Source organism: Mytilus californianus, unplaced genomic scaffold (assembly GCF_021869535.1).
Source record: "Mytilus californianus isolate M0D057914Y unplaced genomic scaffold, xbMytCali1.0.p SCAF_4, whole genome shotgun sequence".
Lineage (NCBI taxonomy): Eukaryota > Metazoa > Mollusca > Bivalvia > Mytilida > Mytilidae > Mytilus > Mytilus californianus.
This window is the reverse complement of record NW_026262690.1, coordinates 96,714,380-96,732,791: the sequence shown is the minus strand read 5'-3', so window position 1 is coordinate 96,732,791 and position 18,412 is coordinate 96,714,380. Positions and strand designations below refer to the sequence as shown.

General features: G+C 32.7%; 1 protein-coding gene across 2 annotated transcripts in view; it reads right to left on the bottom strand.

The window, feature by feature from the left end:
* Positions 1-54: 54 nt before the first annotated feature.
* The window catches only part of LOC127698971 (kelch domain-containing protein 3-like), a 37,760-nt gene continuing 19,402 nt past the window's right edge, over positions 55-18,412 (bottom strand). For both annotated transcript variants that reach the window (XM_052202756.1, XM_052202757.1), the window contains exons 5-12: positions 18,011-18,126; positions 16,710-16,784; positions 15,603-15,816; positions 14,272-14,358; positions 13,890-13,998; positions 5,542-5,624; positions 5,104-5,182; positions 55-1,842 (exon numbers count right to left, since the gene is read on the bottom strand). In XM_052202756.1, coding sequence (XP_052058716.1) covers positions 1,773-1,842; positions 5,104-5,182; positions 5,542-5,624; positions 13,890-13,998; positions 14,272-14,358; positions 15,603-15,816; positions 16,710-16,784; positions 18,011-18,126 — 833 coding nt within the window. In that variant the 3' untranslated portion in view covers positions 55-1,772. The remainder of the gene's footprint in view (positions 1,843-5,103; positions 5,183-5,541; positions 5,625-13,889; positions 13,999-14,271; positions 14,359-15,602; positions 15,817-16,709; positions 16,785-18,010; positions 18,127-18,412) is intronic.

Below are 18,412 nucleotides of genomic sequence, written 5' to 3'. Positions count from 1 at the left end.
CCTGAATTTCAGAACCTCAGCCCCAGCTTGGCCTTATATATAAACAATAACACATTAGATCAAGTATATTTAATTGCAAGTAAGAAAATTCAAACACATTATTAAACAATATTTTAGCACATAAAATTGAAGATATAAACCTTTTATCATATTTTGTTTTTAATTTTTGTGCGTTATTGATTTCACATTAGCCTGAAAGAGCATATAAAATTTTGAAACACATTATCTCAAATCATACTTGTCTGACTAGATCTGTGTGAAAATAATGTTTTAAAGACCAATTTTTTTCCTTTTTTTATAAAAAAAATAAAACCAAAAACTCAAATACCTACAATAAAAATTTAGTGATCTTTATATTAACTTCACATTTGATGAAAAAATAAACATTGCCATTAGCATAATTTATAAATTGATAGAACTGAAAATTGTTAATATTAATGTAAATATACATCATTAAAGAAAAAAAAAATATCACAGCAAAGAATGTAAACGAAATATGATATAAATTTCAAAAGTTTTCATTATCAATATTATTACTTTATCTAAATAATTCTACATATTATAAGGACCTGTCTGTCCATCAGCACTTCTATGATGTATGTAAGTCAAAATTGCCTCAACTGATTTCAATAACTTTGATGCAGTGATTATATCTATAAAAGAAATGTCTCTTCATACTTTGAAAAAAAATTGTGGGAACAACACTTGTAATTCTACTATCAACTAAGTAACAACTCATAACTCACTGCATGTGAAAAATGGTACTAGCAGTGGTTTTAGTATTCTTTGCTAGATGCTGATAATGCTACTTCTTTGCGTTGAAGCACACAGATACAGTGTAATGTCAAGTTACAGTTTATTAATTTATGATTCATTATACAGTAATCATTTTTATTTTTCTGTTAGAAAGAAAAATGTAAAATAGATATAAAAATAATGTCATGGTAATCACTCCTTAGGCATACTGGAAAAGAGACGTAACTGTCCTCACAAAAATATTCTCACTAAATACGTTTTCATACTGGTTATAAAAATGAATGATTTATTACAAGAAATGCACAGCTTCAGGGGGAGAAAATTCCAAGAATGCAACCAAAAGTCGAAAAAAAACCATAAATAAACATTTTTAAAAATTAAAAAAATCAGCACTTGATGAAGTAAATAATTGAAAAAATATACAAATCAAACAGTCATGAAATAAAAATAAAAATCTGTATGTATTTATCTACAGGGTATACTTTATCTGGATGAGACACATATAGTTAATGCTTTAATGAGAGACTGTTTTCTTGCTTGAAAGACTCATTCATTATGGCAATATCTAAGAAGCAAACGTGTTAATCATTCATGATGAGAACCACTTATTATGAGAATCATTATCAATTGACATTTTTTTTTATTTATTCAGAAGCCATTCACCTATAAACCAGTTTCCTTGCAAGTGTCCAAGCGGTCAATTCATATTAATTATATCAAGAGCTTTAACAAATTTGTCTGGTATTGAAACCAAAATGGCCCAGGCCAAACATATTTAAATTTGGGGTAGAGGTCCTCAGATCAATGATCCCCACATCAATACTGATTTCAACATCATTCAATAGTTTCAAAAGCTCTCAACCTGACTGGTTGCAATAACAATTGATTCACAAATAAGTAATTTCTGTGTGACACTGTGTCACATATATTTGTTACTGAACACAAACATCACAAACTCTATAACACAAGCTTAGGTAATGCAATGATAAATGCAAGGTGTATTTACAAATATTCCATCATCCATTCATGTTACTGGGTCTAGCACTTGATATTGTATTGTTTGTAGTCATTGCAGCAAGCTCCCATCTGCCAAAAAATAATAATATTAAATGTATGCATGTTTTCTTCATTCATTATTCAACTTTACTGTTCTTTTTCTGTTTTGCTAATTCTCTATTTACAGTACTGTAATAATTGATTTGAAAGAAATTCTTTAAAAAATCTTTTAAAAAACAGTAGTTTACACGCTCATTTGTCTCACCTGCTGTGAAAGTGTTATCAAGAAGTCTGTCAGGTGCAATGAGTTTCCATCCAAAATATTTAAAATCTATCATGTATAATTGGTTCTGAGATACCTAATCTAAAACCTCACAAAATGAGGTAATTAAAGCCCATATGTCATACATAAAAGACAAATGCCTTTACAATAACGCCAATAAATAGCTGTACACCTATCATCTATAGATACTAAGGGAAAAAAATCTATTATTTACAATAATATGAGGTTAAGACTATATGCCATATACTCATAACAGCCATAACACACATCAAATATTGATGACCTCTCACAACCAATTCACATAACAAATATTTTTTATCTATCATGTTTATTAACAATGAAAAAGACCTCTTCCTGAAACTTCAACTGACAACTGGACCATGAATATGATATATCTGGCAGACAAAGTCTCTTCATTAACAATGGAAAAGACCTCTTCCTGAAAACTTCAACTGACAATTGGACCATGAAAATGATATATCTGGCAGACAAAGTCTCTTCATTAACAATGGAAAAGACCTCTTCCTGAAAACTTCAACTGACAACTGGACCATGAAAATATATCTGGCAGACAATCAGTTATGGTCCAGTTGTTAGTTGAAGTTTTCAGGAAGAGGTCTTTTCCATTTTTAATGAAGGTCTCTTCATTAACAATGGAAAAGACCTCTTCCTGAAAACTTTAACTAACAACTGGACCATGAAAATGATATATCTGGCAGACAAGGTCTCTTCATTAACAATGGAAAAGACCTGTTCCTGAAAACTTTAACTAACAACTGGACCATGAAAATGATATATCTGGCAGACAAAGTCTCTTCATTAATCATGGAAAAGACCTCTTCCTGAAAACTTCAACTAACAACTGGACCATGAAAATGATATATATGGCAGACAAAGTCTCTTCATTAACAATGGAAAAGGCCTCTTCCTGAAAACTTCAACTAACAACTGGACCATGAAAATGATATATATGGCAGACAAAGTCTCTTCATTAACAACCTATAAGTTTGAGTTAATCATCTTATCTTTTAAACCACCTAGCAATACAATTTAGATAACATTCAATCTGATTAACCATTTGCAAATAAAAGTTAACACTTTGATGAATTTTTTTTTGGTAGTACAAGCAAATTACTGGATATTCCTTAACTAATAATAATTTTTGCTTACAAAATGGAGCCTAAAATCTTATGAAACAAGTTTCTGGTGATTATAATGTTAATGAAATTATTGAACCTATAAAATTTAAATAAAATTCAACCAATCAACCATTTGCAAAAACAATGAACTGATTGAACCAATACAAGCATCTATCTATGTAAGCCTCAAATCTATGTAAAGCCTCAAATCTGTTTCCTATTTTATTTTGCATTGCAAATCTATGTCCCTTCTTTTCTCAAATATGTCCTATATATGTGTTGATGTCAGAATTACTAAAGGTCATTGAGGAGTGATTTCTGCTGTAGAAGACATCCATACTACTTTTTGTATTCAAATGAAATCTATATCAGTTGATGTCATTGCCTTGAAAGGTTACTGCATCTTGAACTATTTACATAGGAGCTTACAGTTTCTAACAATGAAAACATTGTAAAAACAAAACTTATACTTTGTATCTTTCAGTCAGAAATTAACCATATTATCAAGTCCTTATTTTTCACTTGTTTAAATTAAAGAAATAGCAGTGAATGCAGTCATAATACAAAAACTTGTTTATCTTACAATAATATATACGCATTTGGCAAAAATGTTGGTATATACAGATCTGAGAAAAGGACACAGACTTGAGGATTGACAAAGGTTCACAGATTTGAGTTTCATGACATCAAGGGACACAGATTTTAGGCTGGCCATAGATTTGACTTTTTCATATATACTAAAATAAGTCCTCCATGGACATTTTTTACATTTAGCATAAATTCATGACATATAATGGACAATAATCATTTCATCCTTTGATTGTTAATCAAAATTTTAGGCTGCTTATTTACTATGGGGTATTTGTGCTGAAGTTTACTGAATGTGATCTTGATATACTATCAACACAGAATCATGGAGCATGTGTATAACAAGTGAGATGATAGAGTGATGTTTATCTTTTTTTTTCTTTTATTTTCCATAGGTTCCCATTTGTAAATTAAACTTTGTCACAACAGTTGTTAATGATTTGGTGCGGTATCATTTTCTTTTCAGAATTGATAAGTACTATATTCTTTCCATGTTTGTTTACTTTTATTTTAATATGTATTTTCCCTTTTGAATTTGCGCTATGTGATTGCCAAATTTCTAGTGAGAGATGTCATGGTTAAAAGAACTGCATACAGAAAAGCTATCAGAAAAGAGTACAGGAAGACAGTAAACCAATAGCAGAACATTTATGAATATTTGTACACATGTTTTATATAATAAAAAACATGTTCCTCTTTTTGTTAAATTTGAAGGATCATATGACTTTAACGCAACTTTCAATACATTCATTCAATTTCATATCCATCACATTTTGGGAAGGACACAGGAGTTCATATTATAAACAAGGACATTTTTGTAAGTGACTGACAAAATTTGAATCACATGGAATTTTTGGGCTTTTGATTAGCACTCCTGCCAATAGTGACAGGCTGGATTAATGAAATTAAACCTGACATATTTTCTCCATGATGCTAATCAGCCCATACCCCACACCATTTCTAAAGTGAACCGACATGCCTATCACTTTTGCAAATGGAAAAAGTATGGAGTAAACTTTATATTACACACAGACTTATGACTCATTTTCCACCACCCCACCCCATCCCTGAATATACCAGAACACAACACCATCCATAAATTGAACCTGCACACAAGAGAAGAAGATCCATAATTATGTGCTTCCTGAGATATGAAAAGTAGGTCATTTAACTAATTTCTGGTCAACCTTAACTACTGGTAATCTCTTTAACCATTTCTGGACAGTTGGAATTAAAATTTGGTTTTCTGAGACTTTATTTAATGACTCTATCATTTCAGAAAATTGATACGGTCCTCTGGTTTTAATACATTTTCTTATGTAGAAAAATTTTGTCACTTACTGAAGAACCTGTGGTAAACAATCTGTGTTTATTTTGCTGTCAACAACTGCAATCTGACACAAGGTTTTCAATGTTGGTGCTACAAAATAAAATTGCTTTTTCAATAAAAATACAAATGTTTATATATAATTTGTGCAATTTGAAATTTGTTCCATATACAATGAAATGTGTCAACATTTATCTGTCTGCCCTACACCTTTATGACAATACATGAGTGTTGAGTTGTTGATTTCCATTTCATTATCTGTATCTAATGCCAAATTAACCCAGCTTAATTTTTCATAATAATAAAAACATTGCAAAAAATTATGAGTAGTCTATTTTTAGCTAAATTTTTGTGTGTTTATAGAGACAAGATGTGAAGAAATCTACGTTTTGAAAAAAATCAAGTGTCAAAATAAAAATTTCACATCATATACAAACCATATTTATACTTACCAAAATCTAATACATGGAGATCGGAGTGATCAGTCAAATCTGAATCATTGTTTTGATTAGGTATGGCAGGTTTCACAGATGGACTGCAATAAAATGTGATAGTATTAGCTTAAATCTGTCCTTATTGAGAATAATAACAGTGGTTAAGTATTGACACTGACTAATGGACTGATCTTCAGATGTGTTATGATTTTTTGGGGTGTTGTTTTAAAGAAAAAACTACTTCCCTATTTTATATTTTATTGTAAGAAGTAAATTCTAATAAGAATGTTACAGAGGCTATTTCTAAAATCTGACAGCCTTAAAAATAAAATTGTTCCCCTATAATTCATGTATAGCTATGGTAATTTCAAGCTCAAGCTGTTTCACCTGCGTAATTTTGATTGACCAGCTAAAATTTTAAATCAAAGTGTGAGGGGGTGAAGATTGCTTTCATTTGTGAACTTAAAATTAAATACATATGTATTGCATTGTGTTGTAAGAGCAAAGAAACTAGAGGCTCTCAAGAGCCTGTGTCGCTCACCTGACTCTACTTTGGTTTTAGAAATCATGTAAAGATAGATAAAAATCATAACAGATACCCAAATAATGATTGAGGCCAAATTTGGATTAATATTGGTCCCGTTATTAAATAAAAAATCCTGGTGGCCATCTTGAACAGTAAATCGGCAACAAAGTAGCAACACTTGGTCAGCACTTCATAAGGAACATTCATGCCATGTTTGGTTTCATTCCATTCAGTGGTACTCTAAAAGAAGACATTTGTATGTATTTCCCATAGGGTCCTATGTTAAACTAAGCCCCTCCCCCTAGTGGCCATCTTGGATGATGGATCGACTGCAAAGTAACAACACTTGGTCAGCACCTCATAAGGAACATTCATGCCATGTTTGGTTCCATTCCATTTAGTGGTTCTCTAAAAGAAGACAATTGTTTGTATTTCCCATAGGGTCCTATGTTAAACTAAGTCCCCCGCTGTCGGCCATCTTGGATGATGGACCGACCGCAAAGTAACAACACTTGGTCAGCACCTCATTAGGAACATTCATGCCATGTTTGGTTTCATTCCATTCAGTGGTTCTCTAAAAGAAGACACTTGTATGTATTTCCCATAGGTCCTATGTTAAACTAAGTCCCCCGCTGGCGGCCATCTTGGATGATGGACCGACTGCAAAGTAACAACACTTGGTCAACACCTCATAAGGAACATTCATGCCATGTTTGGTTCCATTCCATTCATAGGTTCTCTAAAAGAAGACATTTTGTATGTATTTCCCGTAGGGTCCTATGTTAAACTAAGTCACCCACTGGCAGCCATCTTGGATGATGGATCGGCTGCAAAGTAACAACACTTGGTCAGCACCTTATAAGGAACATTCATGCCATGTTTGGTTTCATTCCATTCACTGGTTCTCTAAGAGAAGACATTTGTATGTATTTCCCATAGGGTCCTATGTTAAATTAAGTCCCCCGCTGGCGGCCATCTTGGACGATGGATCGGCTACAAAGTAACAACACTTGGTCAGCATCTCATAAGGAACATTCATGCCATGTTTGGTTTCATTCCATTCAGTGGTTCTCTAAAAGAAGACATTTGTATGTATTTCCCATAGGTCCTATGTTAAACTAAGTCCCCCGCTGTCGGCCATCTTGGATGATGGACCGACTGCAAAGTAACAACACTTGGTCAGCACCTCATAAGGAACATTCATGCCATGCTTGGTTTCATTCCATTCAGTGGTTCTCTAAAAGAAGACATTTGTATGTATTTCCCATAGGGTCCTATGTTAAACTAAGTCCCCCGCTGACGGCCATCTTGGATGATGGATCGACTACAAAGTAACAACACTTGGTCAAAACCTCATAAGGAACATTCATGCCATGTTTGGTTTCATTCCATTCAGTGGTTCTCTAAAAGAAGACATTTGTATGCATTTCCCATAGGGTCCTATGTTAAACTAAGTCCCCCACTGGCGGCCATCTTGGATGATGGATCAGCTACAAAGTAACAACACATGGTCAGCATCTCATAAGGAACATTCATGCCATGCTTGGTTTCATTCCATTTAGTGGTTCTCTAAAAGAAGACATTTGTATGCATTTCCCATAGGTCCTATGTTAAACTAAGTCCCCTGCTGTCGGCCATCTTGGATGATGGACCGACTGCAAAGTAACAACACTTGGTCAGCACCTCATAAGGAACATTCATGCCATGTTTGGTTTCTTTCATTCAGTGGTTCTCTAAAAGAAGACATTTGTATGTATTTCCCATAGGGTCCTATGTTAAACTAAGTACCCCGCTGGCGGCCATCTTGGATGATGGATCGGCTACAAAGTAACAACATTTGGTCAGAACCTCATAAGGAACATTCATGCCATGTTTGGTTTCATTCCATTCAGTGGTTCTCTAAAAGAAGACATTTGTATGTATTTCCCATAGGGTCCTATGTTAAACTAAGTCCCCCGCTGGCGGCCATCTTGGATGATGGACCGACTGCAAAGTAACAACACTTGGTCAGCATCTCATAAGGAACATTCATGCCATGTTTGGTTCCATTCCATTCAGTGGTTCTCTAAAAGAAGACATTTGTATGTATTTCCCATAGAGTCCTATGTTAAACTAAGTCCCCCGCTGGCGGCCATCTTGGATGATGGATCGGCTACAAAGTAACAACACTTGGTCAGCACCTCATAAGGAACATTCATGCCATGTTTGGTTTCATTCCATTCAGTGGTTCTCTAAAAGAAGACATTTGTATGTATTTCCCATAGGGTCCTATGTTAAACTAAGTTCCCTCGATGGCGGCCATCTTGGATGATGGATCGGTTACAAAGTAACAACACATGGTCAGCACCTCATAAGGAACATTCATGCCATGTTTGGTTTCATTCCATTCAGTGGTTCTCTAAAAGAAGTCATTTGTATGCATTTCCCATAGGGTCCTATGTTAAACTAAGTCCCCCGCTGGCTGCCATCTTGGATCATGGATCGGCTACAAAGTAACAACACTTGGTCAGCACCTCATAAGGAACATTCATGCCATGTTTGGTTTCATTCCATTCAATGGTTCTCTAGGAGAAGTTCAAAATGTAAAAAGTTATCGCCGACAACGCCGGACGACGGACGCCAAGTTATGAGAAAAGCTCACTTGGCCCTTCGGGCCAGGTGAGATAAAAAGTAAAATAACAAAAATACCGAACTCCAAGGGAACAATTAACAATATTTTTAACCAAATTATCTACCTTTGTACATAATTGTAGCTAGAACTGATAGATTCATACACCATGCAGTATTTTCTTCAACTTGTGTAGTTTTTAATAAAATGATTTTCTTGACAAGTATGGTATATATACACAGACGCATACTTTTGTAAATTGAGTATTAGAGTATACATAATTAATAATTTGTCTACTACATACTGGCATAGACAAGATCTAAAGAATGTCGAGATAAAAAAGATGGTAGCTTTTGTACTGCACGAAAAAAACTTCTTGATCAGGCACAGAAGTCTTTGTATGCTCTGTACCGAAAAATAAATAAATGTGGATAGTGTCCACATGTGGACACAGATGATGCCCCCGCTTGCATATCATATAGTTATAAAGGGACATAACTGAAGAAAGGTAAAAATGACGCTACACAAATTTGAACTTGATCTGAGTTTTGTGGTAATAAGCATTGTGTGTAAGTCTCATAACATTTGGTTGAGGCTAACTTAAGTAGAGAACAGAAACTAAAAATTCAGCAATTTTTCTATTTGTAAACACGCATAACTCTAGAACGATTGTGTATAAGTTTCATATCATTTGGTTGAGGCAAACTAAAGTTAGAAACGGAAACAAAAAATTTGAACTTGATCTTAGTTTTGTAGTAATGAATATTGTGTATAGGTTTCATAATGTTTGGTTGGGGCAAACTTAAGTTACAGAATGGAAACTAAAAATTTTGCAACCTTTCGATTTATAAAGGGGCATAACTAAATAATGGTTAAAGTGACACTACCCAAATTCAACTTGATCTGTGTTTTATCAGTGGAAGTCAAAATTAAACATTGCATTGTATAAAGCATTGATTGTAAGTGCTTCAACTATAATCATGGACAAAGGAAGATAACTCCAATTTTAAAAATAACTTGATATTTAGAAGAAAATAAAAATTTTGCAATTTTTCCATTTATAAAAGGGGCATAACTCTAGAACGGTTAAAGTGACGCCACCAAAATTCAAACTTGATCTGTGTTTTGTGGTAATAAGCATTGTGTATAAGTTTCATAACATTTGGTTGAGGCAAATTTAAGTTAGAGAACGGAAACTAAAAATTTAGCAATTTTTCCATTTATAAAGGGGCATAACTCTAGAACGGTTAAAGTGACGCCACCAAAATTCAAACTTGATCTGTGTTTTGTGGTAATTAGTATTGTCTATAAGTTTTATAACAATTGGTTGAGGCAAACTCAAGTTAGAGAGCGGAAACCAATTTTGGGACAGACGGACAAGGGTAAAACTTAATGCCCCCACCGCTACGGCGGGGGCATAAAAATATATGTATTCCCGTTGATTTGCAGCTAAAACTTTTTGACTCATTAGTTAGTCCTGTATTGTTATATGCTTCAGAGGTATGGGGATTTGAAAGTAAAGATAGCATTGAGAAAATACACCTTCAATTTTGTAAAAACATTTTGAAATTAAGAAGCAGTACACCAAATTATATGGTGTATGGGGAACTCGGAAGATTCCCTTTGGAAACTATTGTTAAACGTAAAATGGTGTTGTTTTGGAATAGTTTACTATTCAACAAGTTATCTTCCATTATGTATAAATTAATGCTCAAATTACATTTTCAATACCCCACAAAATTTAAATGGATTACGTACGTTAAATCCATATTTGACGAAAATGGAATTAGTTTTATTTGGCAAGATCAACTTCCATTGGATAAACTGGGTTTAAAGAACATAATTTCACGACAACTGAATGATCAATTTATCCAACATTGGTTTTCCCAAATGAATAACTCTTCAAGAGGTGCATTTTTATGCAGAATACAAACAGGAATTTCGTTTGGAAACCTATTTAATAAAGTTGAAGCAGTCTGACAGGATTTATATAGCAAAACTCAGATGCTCAAATTTAAAATTTCCTGTAGAAACTGGAAGATGGTCTGGAATACCAAAAAATGAGCAAATTTGTCATCTCTGTGGAAATGGAATAGGAGATGAATTTCATTATCTATTCAAATGTCAAAAACAGGAAATAAAACTGCTTAGAAATAAATATATACCACAATATTATACTGCAAATCCAACGGAGTACAAATTAAAACAGATTTTAATATTTTATCATGTAGAACTTTACACAAGAGTGCACACACTGAAATGTCTCGCCTTCTTTACTAATCATTGATATTATGTTGATAGTCCTAAATATAAAGCTTTATTACAACTGTCACATAAACTTAACATTAACCAAGTAAACTAAACATTGACCAATGAACCATGAAAATGAGGTCAAGGTCAGATGAACCATGCTAGGCAGGCATGTACAGCTAACAATTCTTCCATACAACAAATATAGTTGACCTATTGCAGGGCCTAATCTAGGATTTTGAAGAGGGAGAAGTGACTTCTCCTTCCATGAGAGAGAAGGGAGAAGTGGTCAACTTCTTGGAGAAGTGAGATTCCATTACCGTTTCGGTTGCATCGTGTTTTCAAGCTTATCACTAAGAAATTGTTTTATATTCAATAAAAGATGTACTTGCAGTTTTTTCATATGTTATTGTACACAATGTATATATAGAAAGTTCTTAATAAAAAGGTTAGACAATATATAGTTGTTATTTATTTATTGATACCATAATGTGTTCTAAATAAAATTTGTTGATTGGGACATGAGGGAGTAGCCTAGTAATATTATCAAGATTATGATGCATTAAATTCATATGCATCTGCCTCAATTTATTTTTAAAACTCCAGAAAAATATGATGAATTTCACATGACTGGGAATTTAATTTATATCACCACTTGTCATTGTTTTGTAAAACATTATTGAATGTCCAGGACATTTATGTTAGTTGTAGTAAATTGAGATTATCGTTAAAGATTGTAAGTCTATAAATGAAAATATCTTTCAATCTCAAGTTAATTATCCAATAAAGAGCTAATTTCTATCATTTTTTAAAAATATCATCCATATCAACGAAGTGGTCATGAGAAAAAATCCACTGCTGATCACAATCTGGTCGAGTGTCGTACGTTTGCAATCACATTATCCATCAGCTGTCTTTCTACCTTTTATATGTCAATTTTTATTCAATGAATATAATAAATCTACCGTTAATTTCCACCCTTTACCTACCGAATAGTAAAATTGATCGACTCGTGTAGGTAATAAAACAAATCAGCTGAGTGATTACGCAACATCCTCAGATGAAAATCATCGTAAAACGATAACTTAAACAGACTGTCAGTTTTCCGTTTGAACAGTTTTGAAAGTTATATCCGAGGATGTTCAAAGTCGCCGTTGTATTTATTTAATTTGATCGTTTACAGTATTAGTCCTGGGTCGTTTCGAAAATCTCGATTTTCCTAGTCAGCCGCCATTTTTTTACCTGTGAGACTTGTCAATCACAAGTTGTCTCCCTTTTACAGATTTTGATAGCGATTTGACTTTGCTATGAAGTCAGTCGGCCGGCGAGATTTAGCGATGCCTGCCTATTGCTTATAGTTTAAGAAAAACAGACCAAAACACAAAAACTTAACACTGAGCAATGGACCTTGAAAATGAGGTCAAGGTCAAATAAAACCTGCATGACTGACATATAGATCATAAAATATTTCCATACACCAAATATAGTTGAACTATTGCATATAGTATTAGAAAAAAAGACCAAAACTCAAAAACTCAACTTTGACCACTGAACCATGAAAATGAGGTCAAGGTCAGATGACACCTGCCAGCTAGACATGTACACCTTACAATCATTCCATACACCAAATATAGTAGACCTATTGCATACAGTATAAGAAAAACAGACCAAAACACAAAAACTTAACTATAACCACTGAACCATGAAAATGAGGTCAAGGTCAGATGACACCTGCCAGTTGGATATGTACACCTTACAGTCCTTCCATACACCGAATATACTAGACCTATTGCTTATAGTATCTGAGATATGGACTTGACCACCAAAACTTAACCTTGTTCACTGATCCACAAAATGAGGTCGAGGTCAAGTGAAAACTGTCTGACGGGCAAAAAGGGTCTGAGGACCTTGCAAGGTATGCACATACCAAATATAGTTATCCTATTACTCATAATAAGAGAGAATTTAACATTACAAAAAATCTTAACTTTTTTTTCAAGTAGTCACTGAACCATGAAAATGAGGTCAAGGACATTGGACATGTGACTGACGGAAACTTTGTAACATGAGGCATCCATATACAAAGTATGAAGCATCCAGATCTTCCACCTTCTAAAATATAAAGCTTTTAAGAAGTTAGCTAACGCCGCCGCCGGATCACTATCCCTATGTCGAGCTTTCTGCGGTAAAAATTAACAGGCTCGACAAAAAACTTAGCAATATTTTTGAAAATACTTACACGATACTTATGATTTATGTTTGTCTTTTTAGAGTTGAATGTTATGGTAATTTGTAAATTAACATTTTGCTGTATTTTACCGTGCATGCATTATTATGTTTAGTGTAAATGTATTGAGTATAAAAATATGTTAATGTGTATATATGATGTCCTCTTGTGCACATATGTGTCTGAGGTTTAATAATAAAGTATTGTCTATTGTCTATTGAAAAATATTTAAACAATCAATGACTAAATTGATTGGATTGACCTTTGTGTAATATTTACCCCCAAAATAGTGAGGTAGCTTACTAGAATTGATCTCTTACAAAACTGGAAAAGTGATTAGTCCTAATGATCTCAATTTTGTTATGATTGTTCAAATGATGTTTTGAAATTGCTAATAATAGTCTCATCCAGTACATATTACCTTTTCAGATATGTTGAGTTAAATTCAACCCTTTAAAACATTGTTATACTATACTCAGCCCTTTCAGAGCATTACTCTCCCTAGATGTCAAAAGATTTCAAAGAAATGCCATGGAATAGTAGATCATATCAATTATAGAAAAAAACCAAATGCTAGTCAAAATGTGCAGGGGAAATAATTGGATCTAAGGATTTACCTGTATTTGAGTCATCATATGATATTGACATTGTAAGCACAACTCCTTAATACAATGTATATACATGTGTACCTTATAATTAGCTGTAAAAGAATCATTGTTTCTTTTAAGTTTCAAAATAATTTAAATATATCATACCTAGTACCACCAAACAGAAAGACTTTGGTTCCTATCACACAACAACATTGTCGCCTCCGAGCACATGGACCTTTACCCTTTACTTTCACCATTGACCAATGTAAATGCACTATAAATATTAAATGAAATACAATACCATTTATAAAGCAAATCAATGTTCATTTATTACACTAAACTTAATATTCTTTAAATAATCACTATTCTGTGGTTATATGAATCATGTATATGTTTCAATAACCTGTACTATTTTAGCTATGCTAATTTTATAATTCAAACAATTTGTAAATTTGCTTCAATAAAAGATTACAGATCTTGGTTGTAACACCCATCTAAATTCCCATTCATCCATAAGTTTGCTGGACATTTACATAAGTTAACTCACCAGGATCAAATCTAAGAACATCTCTGAAGTGGTAGTCAAATTTGCCATTGTAGCCACCAAATATATACAGGTAACCCTTGTACACAACTGTAAGATACATGATAAGTATAAAAAAAAACATGTCATAAATGTTTACTTATCTTTATATATATATGATAGTGAAAGGAAATTTGAGATGTTTGAAAATTGCTTTTTGCAAAAAGTAAACAATAGTAAATAAGCAAAACTGTGAGTAACTGCACACTAATGATATCCTTGCTTTTAGAAGATTGGTAAACAGGAAGTTGATAAGTGATGAACCTGAAAAAGCTTCACACAGAATAGCAAATTCACATGAAGACTGAGAAAAATGTGACTGAGTTTCATGAGACAAGGGATATACAGACAGATAGAAATATGGACAGATGGACAAACAAAGGTGTAACAACCAGCCATTGGCAAGACTATCCCTTAAAGGGAAGACTTAGAGTGCACCTTGTAATGGTCATTTTTTAAACACCAAATATTTTGGATGTTAAGTGAAGAACTCAGTTCAGGTAGAGTTCATGCAGCTAGCTAGATCACTAGGGCCTACACAAATCATGAATGATTGATTGTCGCTTGTGTAATTTCCAGTCTAAACTTATTTCATGTTTCAGCATATACTGCAATTTACAAGTACAAGTTGTAAAATGTCTGCTTTAAACATGTTATATAAACTTACAATAAATAAGTGTTCTAGTAATCAAAGAAAACCCTTTCTGCAGCTACCATTATACTATGGCTTGTTTTGTAGTAGCAAAACTTTCCACAGTAAAAAGGTATACCTTTTCAAAGATAAATTCAAACCTTGACAGCCATTGACTGGAAGTTTTAAAAAATTTGGTCTGTACTTAAATTTTTTTTTATGTCAAAACATAAAAAAATCATTATCATATGAAAGGATGAATGAACATTTAGTCACCTATGTACATTTATTCCAATCTCTGTTGAGCAAGAGTATAAAGAAAAATTAGCAGTTAGATATATGTATATATGACAGTGCCACCTTTCTGTCCCCTTGCATTTAAGAATCACAAATAATATACTTCAGATGTTGCCAAGACATTATACTGTCAGATATTAGTAATTATTGATACATTTCAAGTGTTTTATATATTTACTTTATTGCATTTTAGGGAAAACTGTAATATTTTGAGTTCTTAATATCTAGATATGTGCAACAACGTACCAAAAATTATATTTTGCCACAATATCAACTTTTAAATTTTTTGTCATGATCATCCCTGATGAAGGTTTTCCAGAATCATGTGTCATGCACAATAAAATTATGTGTTTACAGTAATACTTACAAGCAGAATGACTTCTTCGTCCAATAGGTAATACACCAGTGGTTTCTGGTTCTATCCAAGTTCTATTTAAAGTGTCAAAAATTTGTAATTTGTTACAATAAATCTCATTGTTAGTATAAATATTGCCTCCATGATCACTTCTACCACCAAAAATATACATCAGATGTCCAATTCCAGTAGCAGTGTGAAAATCCCTCCAACGTGCTGGTTCACCCTAGAAATAAACCATACAATTATGCCTGTTATTTAAAAGTATTTGGAAAGGCCTCAGAGTATGCAATTAGCTATTATTATGCTGTTGATACTAATGAATTGTAGAATGCCCTATTGAAGTTTTTGGACACTTATTTGAAAAGATCTAGATGTTCTATGCAAACCAACAATCAAATGATCAATCTATGCAACCAAAAGTTCATTACATGGTGTTCTCTTAATACAATTGTGTGTTGCTTTTCAAGATAAAAAACAAAAATTTTGAAAGAATTTATGTTGAATTAACTATATGATCTGCAATGTATTTAATAGGTACCAATATTATCAACAAAAAACCCAACCTAAAAATCCCAATTTTAATTAATTAAGGGGCATAACTCTTTAAAAGTAAATGTAAATCATGTCAAAATTGAACTTGATCTGTATTTTATGGTCTTTCTCATTATGTTTAAATTTCAAAATATTTGGTCTAGAAGTACTTTGTTATCTAGAAACCAAAAGTGTGATTGATGAAGGAATTGTCTGACAAACATATCCCTGCCTCATTGAGGCGGTTATCTAATAAAATAAAATATCAAAGAAGTTCTAATGTTATTCTGAAAATTGGATGGTTCAAATATAAAATAAGTTTACAGTATTTGTCTATAGCTTATGAATACATTTCATTAGGCTTTGTAATTGACTAACTCATGTTTCATGTTCTGAGAATAATCAATTCCCCAATGCTTGTAAACAAAAAGGTTGTACTGGAACCTACAATAACTAAAATACTCCTATAATCAGAAAACATTTAAATGCTTCCTTAGATTTAAAAAAAAATGATAGACTGTATAATTGTGAAAACAGTATATACAAAATATCCTAAAACAACCTATAAACTTTACGTATACTTACATTTGAAGGGACAATCAGTGACCAAGAAAAAGTGGAAAAATCTAAAGCATAAATCTCATTTGAAAATCTGTCTGTCTGGAAAAAGGAAATAGATGAAAAATTAATTGATTAATATATCAATCATTTCTGACTGTTCTCATCATTTTAGATTATGTTTCCTGAAATTTAAAAAATAAGCTAGCTGAAATATGCCAATTGATACAATGCAGTGCTGTGTAATATAAAATAGTCTTGCCATCCAATTTGAGTGATTGATTTATCTTCTTAAGGATGTTGACAGATAGGTACACGAGGTTTAAAAATGTATGACTTGGATATGTAAACTCGTATCTTAAATAAATTTTATAAGAAATTTGTTCTAAAGATTGTTAATATGGTTATCAAACATGTTCACTACCAGCTCAGTAAGCAGTTGTAAATATAAAAAGAACATCACGATAAAAAGAATATGTGTCCATAATATGTCCAATTTCGGAGAACTGTGAAATTAGGGTCAAAAGTTCACATCACAAGTTTTAAGTTGATGTGACCATATCTTTTTGATAAAATACCTTAACAAAAAAACTTTAACTTTAGAATGTACTTATTTCCCACTATCACATTTCTATGTTCAGTGAACTATGTAAAAACCATAATTTGGTATATACAAATTATAAAAACGTTTACATCATTATGAACATATGTACTGAGTTTCAAGCTGATGAGACGATGTGACCACACCTTCATGGTAAACTACCTTAACCAAAACATTCAACCTGATTGAACAAAATAATGGGCTAGGAATGGATGAAAACACAGACGAACAATCAATCAGCAGGACTGTCAAACAGACAGATAAACAGACCAGAAGACCAGAAAACGCAATGCCCCCTACTATTGTAGGCTGGCATAAAAATACAAAGTTTGAGATTTGATTTTCTCTAATCTTTATTTATTTTGGTCAATTCCATTATGAAATGACCCTTTAATAAGTTGTCCTCTTTAAAGTGACTTTTTTACTATCTATTATGTTCTATTTAATCATCTCTATATAGTCTTATAATAAGCCCATGTTGTACAATTTCTTCAACCAACCATAGTACCTTTTTGAAGGACAAATACAAGAATATATCACATTAATTGTATCTAAATTGGTCAAACATGAGATTAAATTATTAAAATACAGATGCAATCAGCCAGGGTTATTTTTAGAAAATTTTGGATATGCTATAAACATCTTAGTCCAACCCAGGGGTGTGGTAATATCAAAATTCTTCACTTGTCCATATTGTTGACAGGAAACAATGTGCTAAAAGTATTACCTCTTCTTCATATCCTCCAAAAACATACATCTTATGATTAATAACACATGCAGAATGACCATCTCTGGCATTTGGAATAGGACCACACACATCTGGCCTAAACCATGCATGTGTATCTGTAATTAAAAAAAAAACAACATTAGAAATAATAACATCTACATTTTAGGGTTTATCAAAAATAATAACATGAAATCTCTATTCAAACTGTAAGAGCTCACTAAGCTTGGTAAAAGATCTCTTATCAGGGCTTTTCCATAATGATTTTTGCAGAGTTCTTTGAATTAAAGTGTTAATCTTTGCTGCATATCAGTCGATTCCATTAGAAATGTTTCCCTGAGCTTCTCTGATCTAGCTGCATACATATTCAGATAATTGGCTTATTCCAGAGAAGTATACAGCCAA